At 43.1% G+C, this 17182-nt stretch overlaps 1 protein-coding gene across 1 annotated transcript in view; it reads left to right on the forward strand.

Annotated features, from left to right (window-relative positions):
• Positions 1-2408: 2408 nt before the first annotated feature.
• Positions 2409-17182, forward strand: part of LOC120999373 (zinc finger protein OZF-like) — a 248515-nt gene continuing 233741 nt past the window's right edge. Inside the window, exons 1-3 of the mRNA XM_040430243.1 lie at positions 2409-2542; positions 2655-2822; positions 2906-3029. Coding sequence (XP_040286177.1) covers positions 2435-2542; positions 2655-2822; positions 2906-3029 — 400 coding nt within the window. The 5' untranslated portion in view covers positions 2409-2434. The remainder of the gene's footprint in view (positions 2543-2654; positions 2823-2905; positions 3030-17182) is intronic.

The following is a 17182-nucleotide window of genomic DNA, read 5'->3' on the forward strand; positions in this document are numbered from 1 at the left end:
GGGGGTGGACAATATATTGTCGTTCTCACATTTACATGAAACCTACCAAATCCCTCACAAGGAATTCTATAAATTCCTGCAAATCAGATCCCTAATAGGCAAGATGGAGAGAACCGCACTATACGTTCCCAGAGTAGCATTAAGATATCTCCACGAGGGGTTCCCCAAAAGAGGTGGCATATCTCTTTTCTATAATCTCCTTGTTCAGGATAATGGATGGAACAAACCGCACTCCCTGATAAAGTGGGAAACAGACCTACAACAGCATTTCTCATTGGACCAATGGAATACTGCCTTCCGCACCGTCACCACTGCTTTCCATTGTGTAACACACCAAGAAGCGATATTCAAAACCAGTCTAAGATGGTATTACACACCCACTAGACTCCATATAATGTTCCCCACCTCAACTCCCAACTGTTGGAGGAATTGCGGAAGCAGAGGGTCTCTCTTTCATATACTATGGTCATGCCCTAAGATCTCCCCGTTATGGGATAACGTTAAGAACCTGATAGCTGATTTCACCTTCCTCAACCCAGCACTAACTCCAGAGATGGCACTTATCTTCATTGGCATTAATAGTATAGCTCTCCCGTACAGGCTAGTGGTTGCTCACATACTTATGTCGACTAAACTGACCATCACCCGACATTGGAAAAGTTCTCACACTCCTCCTCTGAGGTGATCGCCTTGGTGAATTCCACCTGTATGTATGAGAAAATGTTTCATACACAGCAACCTTCTATGACAAAATTCCAAGCTATATGGATGGCATGGATGTCTAGTCGTTGGTATGTGTCCTAACCAACCCACTAATGTAAAAATAGTCCACGGGAGGCCCTCTACGATGAGTGATAGCAAGATTTCACCTGTTAAGACACTACATCCGCGAGAGCTAGCATCAATCACTTGGTCAACTTTTGCTTCTAATTAGGTTTATGTTTCTTGTTTCTGTTCATACACCTAGATGAACCCACAATATGGGTCTTTATTTATCTAACATTTCAATTTTGGTTCCATACATCAATGTTAGATTCTGGATCAAAGTTACAAAGGTGAATTCACTGTGTAATGTACCAAATATGTGATCTGGCCTACTCTTGTGATTTAACAATAAGAGACTGAAGGATAATTGTATTTGCCTTATTGAAAAACAATAAAACTTTTTGAAAATAAAGAACTGACTTCACTTGCTGCCTAATGTTTCCCATCTCCTGAGAGGAGCCATTGCCACCGGATTACCAGTGCTGTTAACTTCACCTTTCAATGGTTTCGATGTTGCGGCTGATCCATGTACAGTATATAATGTTTACACTGTATATGCATATAAGCTGACATTTGCACATGAACTTTAAGAAAGCCTATATTACAGGACAAAACCTCACCTTTGATGCTATTCTGTGCATTTATGGCTGCAATATATGAATACTTAAATGTTCATTGCCATTTCACGTACTTTTGAGTAAATCTTTGACTATAAGGAACCTAATATATCTAATCACAGTAAAATGCCTTGATCTCCAGTTATCAGCTTCTCCCCTTCTTTACCTCCTAGCAGTCCTATTAAAATTGGAAAAACCCTCCCAAAAATGTCACTTTTTTATTGTACATTTTTAATATGTGTCTGCAGTAAATCTTGTGGGCGCACAACTCAGGGGACACAACTGCCTTTTTAACCCCTTAGTGACATAATATTTTATTTTTATTTTGCGGGATTAGTTGTAGGTTTTTTAGGAACCATTTTGGGGTGTGTATATATAGTGTATTAAAAAACGTAATTCTTTTATTTTTAGGGGAAAAGATTTAAAAAAAACAGCAATTTTAACATTATTTTGTGGAATTTATTTACGACGTTCATTGTGTGGAAAATAAAAACATAACTATTATGTGGGTCACTGCAATAATGATAATGACAAATTTCCATAATTTTTTTTTATTTTTCCTTTTCTCCTGAAGGGGGCAGCTGCTTTAGCTGCTCATATCTCTGGTTTGGTAGTAGCTACAAAAATGGGATTTATATTTTTTGAAAGCTGATATTACCATTACGGACAAAAATAGGCATTTCTGTCATAGGGCTGGCAGTCCCTCAAAATGCAGACCGCACGCAGCCAGTATCAGTGTTTTGCGGAAACACAAAACAGATACGTTGTCTGAATGAACCCTTATAGTGACCTGGAAGATGTGATACACATCTGTATTCACTGTATGGCAGGCGCGGGCAGCTTACCTAATTTTATGATCAGCAATCTGGTATACATGAGACAACACAATAATGAAGACACCTCCATTGTACACGATCAGTAGTCCTTTATAGTTACCAATTCATGAGACACTTTACTTCATGTAAAATATACTATCAAACGTGATTTTTTCACTAAGTCTTCCATATTTCCCTCAGGTTTCTTAGGTACAGGACGCTCTTCTTTTAAAGACAATGGTCCTTTCCATCAATGACCCATCAAGGACGGAGAAGGACAGAAACCTAATGGCTGCAAGGATATTAGACCTCGCCCTGGAGATCATCTCCTTGATAACTGGAGAGGTGAGAGTCTCACATGACATCACTCTTATCTCTAGTAATAAACCAAGGAAATACCTGGAGAGGTGAAGGATTCTTAGAATCTCTGTAGTGATCGGCGTCTCCCCATACACAGGATTACACAGTAGTGAAGAAGTCGTCTGGTGAGTATGTGACACCCCTTGTGTCAGGAGGATGGAGCAGGACCCAGAGCCCCATCACCGAGCCTCCACCTCATTCCCTGATACATGAGCAGAAGATCCTAGAACTTACCACCAGGATCACTGAGCTGCTGAGCGGAGAGGTGAGCGCTGCTGGGAATGCTGGGACATTATACAATAACGCCAAGGGAGGGGTCTGGTAATGACTGTGTCCTTGTGTTGTCAGGTTCCTATAAGGTGTCAGGATGTCGCTGTCTATTTCTCCATGGAGGAGTGGGAGTATTTAGAAGAACACAAGGATCTGTACAAGGACGTCATGATGGAGAATCACCAGGCCCTCACATCACCGGGTAAGAGGAGACCTTCCATGACTGTAGACGAGAGAACAGTTTTGAGAGTCACCTAGATTTACTCATCATTAGATATAAGTGAATTTCTTGAAATTACTTTAGCGTCTGATTCATCTGAATCGGAAGTGCCCCGATTGCCCTCAAAAGTCTTATATGACACTGTGAGATCACCTTGTACTGTATCAAATCCATACCAAGCTCCTTAAAGGGTTTGTGCAGCCATATAAAGCTACCTAGAGATAATTATGTTTCCCTAAAGCAATTCGCTTACTAACAGTAAAGTAGTTCCAGTTTGGACTCTAACTCCCCTTTTTGACCCCCAGTCACTGGGGTCTTCCGATCATGTGACTTCCTCCACTTGTAGCCACGCTCCCTTAGACAACCGGTGCAGTGCTCAGTCAGTATCGTTCGACATCCCAGAAGCCCCCACCCCCTTAGATCGATTGCATCATAGCGAGAAGCCCCACCCCCTTAGATGGATTATATAATTGCCAGAAGCCTGGTCCCCTTATATGAATTGTATCATCACTTGGAGCAAGTGCCTGCTAGTTTCAGTAGAGCAGGCACATAGAGGTCACTGAGCGCTGCTACACTATCAGCATGTCTCAAGTGATTGAGACAAAAAAACACTTGAGATACATTGACAGCAGTGCTCCGTGACCTCTGTGCGCCTGCTCTACTGAAACTAGAAGGCACTTGCCCCAAGCAATGATACGATCCATCTCAGGCTTCTAGGATGCCCAACGTTACTGACCTCATAGGATAGGCATGCTCCCGTCTAAGGGGGTGTGGCTACAAGTGGAGGAAGTCACATTATCGGATGTGTGTACTCTGGGTCGTTGTGGTCATGTGACTGGAGGTCAAAAAGGGGAGTTGGAGCCCAAACTGAAATTACTTTACTATTAGTAAGTACATTTCTTTAGGGAAACATAATTCTGTCTAACTAGTCTCCACCTAGCATACTGATGTGAAGCCCGGTATGTTACCTTCTTACAACAAACAGACCTTGCCCTGCACGATGCAGCGCATCGTGCATTTTCTTGCTCCAATGCTCCACTCCTACATGGTAAAGGAGTCAAAAGGGAGCTTATATCCAGGTTCAGCTGTGAGACCAGACAACCCCTTTAAGTAATTTTCATCTATAGTCCACTTGGCATGACGAGGGGTTTACTCGGAACAGGAAAGGACGAAATGTTCCCATCAGAAATTTATGTAAAATATGCAGATACTGCAGATACATATTTATCCTTTCATATTAGAGACACCAGAGAGATGTTGTCTTATGTCATCTTAATACGCCACTCTTAGTACAAGGTCTGTGCCCCAAAAAGTGAATTTTTATATTTTAGGTAGAACATACACTAGTTTTCTGGTCAGGGGCGTAACCTAGTGTAAGAAAATTAAAACTACAGCATATTATAGCATATATAATAATACATAATAGCGTATATAACAAAACCCACATTATAGCACCTGACAGAACCCCCTACCCTCTTGGCCTATAGCAAGTACTATGGCTATAGTTACGCTAATGTTTCGGTTGTTGTTATTGTTACATTTCTCGGACCGCGTAGACCTCACCCATATTTTAAAGAAGTGAGTTGCAAATTTTTATGCTAAAGTGGGCTTCTATAAAAATATGGTACTGTTCTATGCCAGAAAACTGGTGTAGAACTATGTATAAATTGCCCTATGGCCTTTCTTAAATTGCCCTATGGCCTATTTTCTATGGCCTTTCTTTACTTACGTTACTTTCTTACTGAAATTGTTGTATGTCCTATTTTCTTACATCTCTTATTTACTTTGTTTCCTTTCTTACCTTTGTCTCAATAAAGGTTGATTGATTATTTTAAAAAAATCTATTAATTTCTCTGTGAAAAAAACTTACATTTTGTATCCTTTTCCAGGTAAAGACGGAATGAGCGACTCCCATGGACATCTCCATTTATCTTCCTGTCATGAAGCAGAAGATAACAATACCACACAAGATAATTCAATAACTCCTAATGTACCCTCAGTCCTTCACAGCGGAGATCTATCCACCGATACCGCTGGTCACAAGAAACCTTCAGCTAATCAGTCATTGAATTTCAAACACATAACTGGACATAGATGGGGGAAAATATTTTTAAGTGGGAAACATTTTAAAAAGAAATCTAATCACAAAGATAAAGGGACATTTTCATGCACAGAATGTGGAACATTTTTTACGAGGAAATTACTTTTAGTTAGACATCAAAGAGCTCACAAAGCGGAGAAGCCATATTCATGTTCAGAATGTGGGAAACGTTTCATGTGGAAGGGTTCTCTCATAAAACATCAGAGAAACCACACAGGGGAGAAGTATCTTTCATGTTCAGAGGATGAGAGATGCTTTACTCAGAAATCAGATCACACAAGCAAAAAGGTGTTTTCATGTAAAGAATGTGGAAAATGTTTTAACCATGAATCAAAACTTGTGAGACATCTAAGAAGTCACACAGGAGAGAAACCATTTTCATGCTCAGAATGTGGGAAATGTTTCAGCCAGAAAACAGGTCTTGTTAGACATCAGAGAACTCACACAGGAGAGAAGCCATTTTCATGTTCTGAATGTGAGAAGTGTTTTAGTCAGAAATCATTTCTTGAGGAACATCTAAGAACTCACACAGGAGAGAAGCCGTTTTCATGCTCAGAATGTGGAACACATTTTGCCCATAAATCAACTCTTCTTCATCACCAGAGTACTCACAAACGAGAGAAGTCGTTTTCATGCTCAGAATGTGGGAAATGTTTTACCCAGAAATCAAATCTTGCGAAACATCTACAATGTCACTCAAGGAAAAAGCCGTTTTCTTGTTCAGAATGTGGAAAGTGTTTTAGCCATGAATCAAAACTTGTGAGACATCTAAGAACTCACACAGGAGAGAAGCCATTTTCATGCTCAGAATGTGGGAAAAGTTTTACCCAGATGGAGGGTCTTATTAGACATCAGACAACTCACACAGGGGAAAAGTCATTTTCATGTTCACAATGTGGGAAATGTTTTAGCCAGAAATGGGCTCTTGTTAGACATCAGATGACTCACACAGGGGAAGAACCATTTTGATGTTCAGAAGGTGGAAAACATTTTAACTGGAAATGGGTTCTTGTTAGGCGTCTAAAAAAGCTCACAAGGGAGAAACCAATATAATGTTCAGATTGTAGAAAATGTGGCAGATTCGGAGCATCAATGTAAGACCTGCTGCCTAACAGTGCCTTCTGATGTATATATTACAAAGAATACAAGTCACATGCCCTAGGACCATTAAAGGGGTTGTCTTACCTCGAACATTGGTGGCATATTGCTAGGATAACAATAATAAAAAACGCAGCAAATCCTTTATGTGGTTTATTAACTGATTTTAGTGACGTTTCGACTTTATCCAGTAATCAAATGAGTGTTACACACTAATCATCTGATCAATAAGGTATGCAAATATGCCATAGTGCCAACCCCCTCAGCATCTTAGGCTTGTAGACATACAGTTGCAAGAAAAAGTATGTGAACCCTTTGGAATGATATGGATTTCTGCACAAATTGGTCATAAAATGTGATCTGATCTTCATCTAAGTCACAACAATAGACAATCACAGTCTGCTTAAACTAATAACACACAAAGAATTAAATGTTACCATGTTTCTATTGAACACACCATGTAAACATTCACAGTGCAGGTGGAAAAAGTATGTGAACCCTTGTATTTAATAACTGGTTGAACCTCCTTTGGCAGCAATAACTTCAACCAAACGTTTCCTGTAGTTGCAGATCAGACGTGCAGAACGGTCAGGAGTAATTCTTGACCATTCCTCTTTACAGAACTGTTTCAGTTCAGCAATATTCTGGGGATGTCTGGTGTGAATAGCTTTCTTGAGGTCATGACACAGCATCTCAATCGGGTTAAGGTCAGGACTCTGACTGGGCCACTTCAGAAGCCATATTTTCTTCTGTTTAAGTCATTCTGTTGTTGATTTACTTCTATGCTTTGGGTCGTTGTCCTGTTGCAACACCCATCTTCTTTTGAGCATCAGCTGGTGGACAGATGGCCTTAAGTTCTCCTGCAAAATGTCTTGATAAACTTTGGAATTCATTTTTCCTTTGATGATAGCAATCCGTCCAGGCCCTGACGCAGCAAAGCAGCCCCAAACCATGATGCCCCCACCATCATACTTCACAGTTGGGATGAGGTTTTGATGTTGGTGTGCTGTGCCTCTTTTTCTCCACACATAGTGTCGTGTGTTTCTTCCAAACAACTCAACTTTGGTTTCATCTGTCCACAGAATATTTTGCCAGTACTGCTGTGGAACATCCACGTGCTCTTGTGCAAACTGTAAATGTGCAGCAATTTTTTTTTTTTGGACAGCAGTGGCTTCCTCTGTGGTATCATCCAATGAAGTCCATTTTTGTTTAGTGTTGTACGTATCGTAGATTCGCTAAAAGGGATGTTAGCATATATTCCAGAGACTTTTGTAAGTCTTTAACTGACACTCTAGGATTCTTCTTCACCTCATTGAGCAGTCTGCGCTGTGCTTTTGCAGTCATCTTTACAGGATGGCCACTCCTAGGGAGAGTAGCAGCAGTGCTGAACTTTCTCTATTTATAGACAATTTGTCTTACAGTGGACTGATGGACAGCAAGGCTTTTGGAGATACTTTTATAACCCTTTCCAGCTTTATGCAAGTCAACAATTCTTAATCGTAGGTCTTCTGAGAGCTCTTTTGTGCGAGGCATCATTCACATCAGGCAATGCTTCTTGTGAAAAGCAAACCCAGAACTGGTGTGTGTTTTTTTTAGGGCAGGGCAGCTGTAACCAACACCTCCAATCTCATCTCATTGATTGGACTCCAGTTGGCTGACACCTCACTCCAATTAGCTCTTGGATATGTCATTAGTCTAGGGGCTCACATGCTTTTTCCACCTGCACTGTGAATGTTTACATGGTGTGTTCAATAAAAACATGATAACATTTAATTCTTTGTGTGTTATTAGTTTAAGCAGACTGTGATTGTCTATTGTTGTGATTTAGATAAAGATCAGATCACATTGTATGAACAATTTTTGCAAAAATCCATATAATTCCAAAGGGTTTACATACTTTTTCTTGCAACTGTATAATAAATATATCCAATTTGGTTTGTTACCAAAAATGGATGCAATATACAGATGAGCGAATCAGTTCGTAACAAACCGGTTTCATTACGAACTTCCCAAAAATTCATCCACAAGACAAATCCAAAGCTTTTTTAGGTTGGGGGACAGTGCTTGCCCTGGATGAGCCAGTCGGTGGGGCAGCAGGCAGGAAGGTGCCCTTGCAGAATGGACAGAGGGTAGATGGGTATAGAAATCTGTAGCAGAAGACAATCTTAGGACGGTATACAGTCACAATCAAGCTTCTATTCTAGTGTCGGGGCATTTTAGGGAAAGGCTAGAAAGAACAATAATTGTGTAGAATAGGGAAAGGCAGGGAAAGCTTTTAGCCACGGAGTCCGTAGTAAGGAGCTAAGGCTGGGTATTCTAGGCAGTGCCTTCTAGCAGCAGTTAATGCCTTATAACACAACTGCAGGAGAACCTCAAAAACAGCTACTCTTTTTCCCATTTGAACAAAAACACTTCTTCTTTTTCCAAATCTGAGTTCAAGTTTTTTTGTGGGGGGAATAAGCTCAATACAATTGTACAACACGTGGGTAGCATTTTAAATCTTAGTGAAAACACCAAGAATAGTAGGCCAAACTATTTTACCGGGCATCTCCAGGCAGTTCAGGTGGTTTTTTTGGCTTTGCAGAAATGGCAATACAAGTGTACAATGTGTTTTACAATCCAGAGGGTAGCATTTTAAATCTCCCTAAGTGAAAACACTGAAAATACTAGGGCATCTCCAGACAGTTCAAGTGTTTGTGGTGGTGGTGGGGGCAGTGGCGTCGCCACGGGGGGGGCCAGAGGGGGCCACGGCCCCCCCTACATCATGCTGTGCCCCCCCATCTAAAATGCCCACCGCCCTAAGTGAGCCGCTGCCGCCGGGCACAGGGAGATGAGCGCTTCCATTGCGCTCATCTCCATTGTAATCTGCCTGTGCCAGCGGAGGTGCAGGGGAGGGAGAGGCGTGTCCCTTCCCCTTCCTCTGATAGGCTGCCGGCCTAGTGTCTGCAGCCTATCAGAGGCCGGCGCAGGCGGAGCAATGATGTCATCGCGCCGCTTGAGCCTTAGCGCGGGACACAGGAAGAGTCTGCATCGCATCGATGACACTGAGGTAAGTATAAGTGTTTTGTTTTTTTGTTTTTTTTTACAATAGTGTTACTGGCACATTGGGGGGGCTTATTACAATGGGGGGGGACTTAAAACTGGCACATGATGATGGGGGGACTTAATACTGGCACATGATGATGGGGGGGACTTCATACTGGCACATGATGGGGGGGACTTAATACTGGCACATGATGGGGGGGCTTAATACTGGCACATGATGGGGGGGCTTAATACTGGCACATGATGGGGGGGCTTAATACTGGCACCACGGGGGGCTTAATACTGGCACATGATGGGGGGCTTAATACTGGCACATGATGGGGGGGCTTAACCTCTTAAGGACATAGGGCGTACAGGTACGCCCTTGTGCCCTGGTACTTAAGGACACAGGGCGTACATGTACGCCCTGTGTATTTTCGATCACTGCCGTGCGGCTGGCAGTGATCGGAACCCGGTGCCTGCTCAAATCATTGAGCAGGCACCTAGGCTAAATGCGCGGGGGGGTCCCGTGACCCCCCCATGTCGGCGATCGCGGCAAACCGCAGGTCAATTCAGACCTGCGGTTTGCTGCGATTTCTGCAGTTTCTGGTCCCCGCGGTCCCTGACCGCGGGGATCAGAAACTTTATATGCCTAAAAAAAGTTTTATTCACCCCCCCCCTGCACCCCCGAATGATTTTTATGGTGGCGGGAGGTGCAGGGGGAGGGTTGCGGGCGGTGCGGGAGGCGGGCGGTGTGGCAGGCGGGATCGCGATCCCCCGCCCGCCTCCCCTTGAAAATTCATTGGTGTTCAGTGGGTATACCAGGGTGCCAGCACATTGCTGGCACCCTGGTATAAACGGCTGACATCTGCGATGCGATGTCAGCCGTTTAACCCTTTCCATACAGCGGTCCGTACGGACCGCTGTATGGAAAAGGTTAACAGCGCAGGGAGCTCCCTCCCTCTCCCATCGGGGGGCTGCTGTGCCTTTGCAGCCCCCCGATGGAGAGGGAGAGAGCCCCCAGACAGCCCCCCGAGAGATCCCCTCCTTACCCTTCCCCGTCTGCGAAGTTCTGAGCAGACGGGGAAGGTTCCCATGGCAACAGGACGCCTCTCAGGCGTCCTGCTGTCCATGGTGCTGAACAGATCTGTGCTGAAAGGCAGAGATCTGTTCAGACAAAGTAAAATACAGTACAGTACAATATATATTGTTCTGTACTGTATTATACAGACATCAGACCCACTGGATCTTCAAGAACCAAGTGGGTCTGGGTCAAAAAAAAGTGAATAAAAGTGAAAAAAAAGTAAAAATCAAAAAACACATTTATCACTGATAAAAAATGAAAAAAATAAAATTCCCTACACATGTTTGGTATCGCCGCGTCCGTAACGACCTGATCTATAAAACGGTCATGTTACTTTACCCGAACGGTGAACACCATAAAAATAAAAAATAAAAAACTATGATGAAATTGAAATTTTGCCCACCTTACTTCCCAAAAAAGGTAATAAAAGTGATCAAAAAAGTCGCATGTACGCCAAAATTGTAACAATCAAACCGTCATCTCCTCCCGCAAAAATCATACCCTACCCAAGATAATCGCCCAAAAACTGAAAAAACTATGGCTCTTAGACTATGGAGACACTAAAACATGATTTTTTTGTTTCAAAAATGAAATCATTGTGTAAAACTTACATAAATAAAAAATAAGTATACATATTAGGTATCGCCGCATCCGTATCGCCCGGCTCTATAAAAATATCACATGATCTAACCCCTCAGATGACCACCGTAAAAAAATAAAAATAAAAACGGTGTAAAAAAAGCCATTTTTTGTCATCTTACGTCACAAAAAGAATAATAGCAAGCAATCAAAAAGTCATATGCACCCCAAAATAGATGCCAATCAAACCGTCATCTCATCCCGCAAAAAATGAGACCCTACTTAAGATAATCGCCCAAAAACTGAAAAAACTATGGCTCTTAGACTATGGAGACACTAAAACATTTTTTGGGTTTTAAAAATGAAATCATTGTGTAAAACTTACATAAATAAAAAAAATTGTATACATATTAGGTATCGCAGCGTCCGTGACAACCTGCTCTATAAAATTACCACATGATCTAACCTGTCAGATGAATGTTGTAAATAACAAAAAAAAAAAAGCGGTGCCAAAAAAGCTATTTCTTGTTACCTTGCCGCACAAAAAGTGTAATATAGAGCAACCAAAAATCATATGTACCCTAAACTAGTACCAACAAAGCTGCCACCTTATTCCGTACTTTCTAAAATGGGGTCACTTTTTTGGAGTTTCTACTCTAGGGGTGCATCAGGGGGCTTCAAATGGGACATGGTGTAAAAAAAAACAGTCCAGCAAAACCTGCCTTCCAAAAACCGTATGGCATTCCTTTCCTTCTGCGCCCTGCCGTGTGCCCGTACAGCAGTTTACAGCCACATATGGGGTGTTTCTGTAAACTACAGAATCAGGGCCATAAATAATGAGTTTTGTTTGGCTGTTAACCCTTGCTTTGTAACTGGAAAATATGCCAAAAAAGTGAAATTTTGAAATTGTATCTCTTTTCCATTAAATCTTGTGCAACACCTAAAGGGTTAACAAAGTTTGTAAAATCAGTTTTGAATACCTTGAGGGGTGTAGTTTCTTAGATGGGGTCACTTTTATGGAGTTTATAATCTAGGGGTGCATCAGGGGGCTTCAAATGGGACATGGTGTCAAAAAAACAGTCCAGCAAAATCAGCCCTCCAAAAACCAAACGGCGCACCTTTCACTCTACGCCCCGCTGTGTGGCCTTACAGTAGTTTACGGCCACATATGGGGTGTTTCTGTAAACAGCAGAGTCAGGGCAATAAAGATACAGTATTGTTTGGCTGTTAACCCTTGCTTTGTTAGTGGAAAAAATGGGTTAAAATGGAAAATTAGGCAAAAAAATGAAATTCTCAAATTTCATCGCCATTTGCCAATAACTCTTGTGCAACACCTAAAGGGTTAACGACGTATGTAAAATCAGTTTTGAATACCTTGAGGGGTGTAGTTTCTTAGATGGGGTCACTTTTAGGGAGTTTCTACTCTAGGGGTGCATCAGGGGGCTTCAAATGGGACATGGTGTAAATAAACCGTCCATAAAAATCAGCCTTCCAAAAACCATACGGCGCACCTTTCCCTCTACGCCCCCGCTGTGTGGCCGTACAGTAGTTTACGGCCACATATTGGGTGTTTCTGTAAACGGCAGAGTCAGGGCAATAAAGATACAGTCTTGTTTGGCTGTTAACCCTTGCTTTGTTAGTGGAAAAAATGGGTTAAAATGAAAAATTAGACAAAAAAATGAAATTCTCAAATTTCCTCCCCATTTGCCAATAACTCTTGTGCAACACCTAAAGGGTTAACAACGTATGCAAAATCAGTTTTGAATACCTTGAGGGGTGTAGTTTCTTAGATGGGGTCATTTTTGGGTGGTTTCTATAATGTAAGCCTCGCAAAGTGACTTGAGACCTGAACTGGTCCCTAAAAATTGAGTTTTTGTAAATTTCTGAAAAATTTCAAGATTTGCTTCTAAACTTCTAAGCCTTATAACATCCCCAAAAAATAAAATATCATTCCCAAAACAATTCAAACATGAAGTAGACATATGGGGAATGTAAAGTCATCACAATTTTTGGGGGTATTACTATGTATTACAGAAGTAGAGAAACTGAAACTTTGAAATTTGCAAATTTTTCCAAATTTTTGTTAAATTAGGTATTTTTTGGTGCAAAAAAAAATTTTTTTTTGACTCCATTTTACCAGTGTCATGAAGTACAATATGTGACGAAAAAACAATCTCAGAACGGCCTGGATAAGTCAAAGCGTTTTAAAGTTATCAGCACTTAAAGGGACTCTGGTCAGATTTTCAAAAAATGGCCTGGTCCTAAGGTGTAAAAAGGCTGTGTCCTTAAGGGGTTAATACTGGCACGTAATGGGGGGGCTTATTACTGGCACGTGATGGGGGGCTTATTACTGGCACGTGATGGGGGGCTTATTACTGGCACATTGGGGGGCTTATTACTGGCACGTAATGGGGGGCTTATTACTGGCACTTGATGGGGGCTCTTGTTACTGGCACGTAATGGCGGCTTATTACTGGCACATTGGGGGGCTCTTGTTACTGGCAGTGGCACGTTATTGAGGGCACTTATTGCTGGCACATTATTGGTGGGCACTATAGGGGCATCTACTGAGGCCGCAAAGAAGGGGTGTTTTATATGGAGGGCTCTGTACAGTAGCATTTTATACTGGGACACATTATGGTGGGTTTCATGGAGAAGGGGAGACAGGAGTACTATGGAGTCATCTACGGGGGGCACTAAGAAGGGGTATTTTAAACTTGCAAATTATGGGGGACACTGAGGGCATCTACTGGGGCACGATATATGGGGCATTTTATACTGGTACATTATGGGGGGCACTAGCAGGAAGGGGGAGAGGAGCACTATGGAGGCATTTACTGGGGCACTATATAGGGGTATTTTATACTGGCACATTATGGGGGACATTAGCTCAACTGAGGGCATAAGGGGGTATGTTTTGCACATTATAAGGAGAATTATTTCTACTGAGGGGCATTATGGTGGGTTTTATTACTCCCCCATGGTATGACCCCCTAGTAGCAGCACCAGCCTCTCCCTGCTCTGCTATCCCTCTGCCCCTTCTCCAAATCCTTATTATGAAATCTTTTTCATTAGGATAAAACACATCAGCTCCGCCGAGCCCCCGGCCAAGTGTTGAAGTGGCGTCCGAGATCCCCAAGGGCCAAGCCAAGTAACTGTAAGTGTTCATGTGAAATATGTTTATTTTATATATGTACACTCCTGTGAGAGGCGGGGAGGGAGATCTGTGGATGACACTGTTATAGGGAGGGAGATCTGTGGATGACATTGTTATGGAGGGGGAAATGGGGATGACACTGTCATGGGGTTGATCTGTGGATGACACATATAGCATAAGATGCTATATACGGTATGTGGCATCCACAGATTCCCCCCCCCCCCATAGCAGTGTCATCCACAGATCCCCCTCTCTATAAAAGTGTCATCCACAGACAGCAGCTGGACTTTTCTTCCCTGTTGCGGTTTTAGGTATTGGGTAAAGTATTGCAGCATTTCTAAGCGTACTTGTGTAAATGTATCGTTGTTATAGCTGCCCCCCCTACTTTTGTCCTGGCCCCCAGTGTGCCCCCCCCCCCAAAATTTGAAAGCTAGAGACGCCACTGGGTGGGGGGAGAATAATCACATAGTAGGTTGACAACTTCTGTTTTACACTAGAGGAAGCTTTTTTTTTTTTTTATTTGCATATTTGTATGCACATAACACATTAGGCCCAAAAGTGTTAGTGGTGCCGATACTGTATTATTTCCAAAGTAAATTGTCAATAATAGTGTCTTCAGTGTGTTTGCACAAGAAAGGGCATTTTATAGCTCCGGGAGGCCAGGCCGTGTCCTCCCAGGGCCAGTGTGTGGGTAGTAGCAGCACCAGCTATCCCACCAGAAGTAGTAGTAGTAGGCCACAGTTCTCCCTGGCTTTGGAAAGATGCAACATTACCATTGAGGAGAAATAGAATGAGATTGTGGATTGGATTTCTCTCTCCTCCTCTGTCACAGCAGGATGACATGGAGGTGACTTGAGTCTGACACCATACCTTGTAGCCGGGGGTCACTGCATTCCTCTTGCTCTTCCTCCTTGCTGCCCCAGAGAAGCCTTTCACTGCTGTACTCTCTGCCTTCCTTTCTCCTTCCTAGTGGGGAGCCTTTTTCTTTCCAAAGAGGCAACAAAACCCCACCACGCCCTAAGGCAGATAGTCAAGAAAGTCTCCCTGTCGAGGACTTGTGTGAGAGCTGTCAGCTTTTAGATTGCTCTGAGGAGGAGGTGGGGGAATCCAATCATAGCGGTGTTGCTGGTGGTAATAGTGGCACCCGACACTGGTGGTGGGGGCAGCGACAGTGGCATTCAGGGGAAATACATATCAGGGAATCGGGAGGGGGCCAAGGAGCCCACCATGATATATCACAGTCTGATAAAAATTGCAGGGAAGGTGAGGACTCTGATGGTGATTGTATTGTTGGACAGGACCTGAGAGCCGGATTGGGGTGCTGAGGACAAGGCAACATCAGAGGAGGATGGTGGTGGCAGCAATAAAGAGCAGAGGCCACATATGGCCACTCGAGATCTGCTTCGGGAACTGGTGATGCCACTAACACTGTGAGTGCAGTAGGTCCAAAATGTGCCAGAGTTAAGCCAAGATCGACTGTTTCTAGCTCTCCGTGAGTATCTTATGCTGTCAGTTTTTCTACACGTTGCCCTTTGCAAGCTGTGAAAGAGTAAAATAAACCATGGGCAGTCAAACACAAACATAGGCACCACATGTCTATTGAAGCAGAATCACCCTATCCCATAGGAAAACAGAGGTGGCATCCAGCTACTGCTAAAAGAGTTTCCTCCTTCTTTGGGTCTCCGTTATGGCAGTCAGGCCACATCCATGGGCAGTGCGGTGTCTTTCACATTGCCATCATCACTTTCTGCCTCTCGCAAAACAACTTTACACATCCAGCAATCAATGGTGCGCAAGCTTAATTCCCACTTGGCCAAGTTGCTGGTGGCGCAGTCCCTGCCGTACCATTTAGTAGTGCCGGCTGCCTTTAGGGAGCTGATGGAGTGCGTTCAGCCTCACTGAAAATAATACCTAGCCGGCATTTTGTACCAAAAAGCTATCCCTGCCCTGCTATGTGGGCCTCTCCTTGTGAGTGTCACTGTTTGGCAAGGTGCACACCACAGTGGACACCTGTGGAAGCTGTTATAGGCAGGGACAGGACATGTCTTTCATGGCCCTGTTCTGTCTTCATGCACGTTCACACAGTGTGCAGTCTGAGATTCAGCATAAACCATTCCTGTCTTCCAAGTAAGAGGACTGTTCTTTGTAGTCTAACTTGTTTATTGATCAACAGGTTGTACTCTCTGCGCGGTGCGTGTGAGTGAGAGATTGTACAAGTGCGATTGATTTATAAAACAGGATTGTTTGGTAAAACTACAAGAATACAAATAACATGTATAAGTATAAAGCATAGCATGTACTATAACATTTGCATAACACTGAAGCACATGGTAAAATGGCTGCCTATACATAAGATCACATGTCTAGCTAACAGTAGAAACTCCCTGAGTAACAATTATAACTAACTGAACAGCTCTGCATAACAGAATATCCCTGAAACAAAGATAGATCTCTCACGAGATATGCTTTTACAAGGATGGTGGAGTTTAAGAAGGAGATATGCAGAAGGACAGCTCTGCTGATGTGCCCTAGAGACTGGAGGATTCTTTTTCCCAGGATGCTTTGCACTCCCACAATGCTTTGCACCACCCACAATGCAGCAGTCTTTGTAACAAGAAAAACAAAGTGTAATACAATTTAACACAGCTAGATGGTGCTATAACTACACTAAACACTACAGAAATACCAAGACTCTGGCAGACGTGACCTGGAATCATTTTCCCTAACCCTGCTGGGCAGAACAGGCTCACTGGGTCAATGTGTTTTGCGGCAGTGGCGAGGCAGCACCCCAGCAACAAGGCCAGGTGCTTATTCACCTCCTCCATCACCAACAGCAGCAGGGCATGGCATTGTTCCAACACCCTCTCCTTCCTATCGAATGTGTCATGTCAAGCGTTGTCATGCAGTGTTGGTGCTGACTTCAAGCAGCAAACATCCCACTCGTTGTCACCCCCCCAATTCCAACTGGGCAAGGTGGTCAGCGACAATAGGTGCAACATCGTGGCCGCCCTGAACCTGGGTGAAATAACACATGCTCCCTGCATGGCACATGTCATCAACCTAGTCATACAACACAAAAAGTGCACTGGCTT

This window comes from Bufo bufo, chromosome 4 (assembly GCF_905171765.1).
Source record: "Bufo bufo chromosome 4, aBufBuf1.1, whole genome shotgun sequence".
NCBI classification, from domain to species: domain Eukaryota; kingdom Metazoa; phylum Chordata; class Amphibia; order Anura; family Bufonidae; genus Bufo; species Bufo bufo.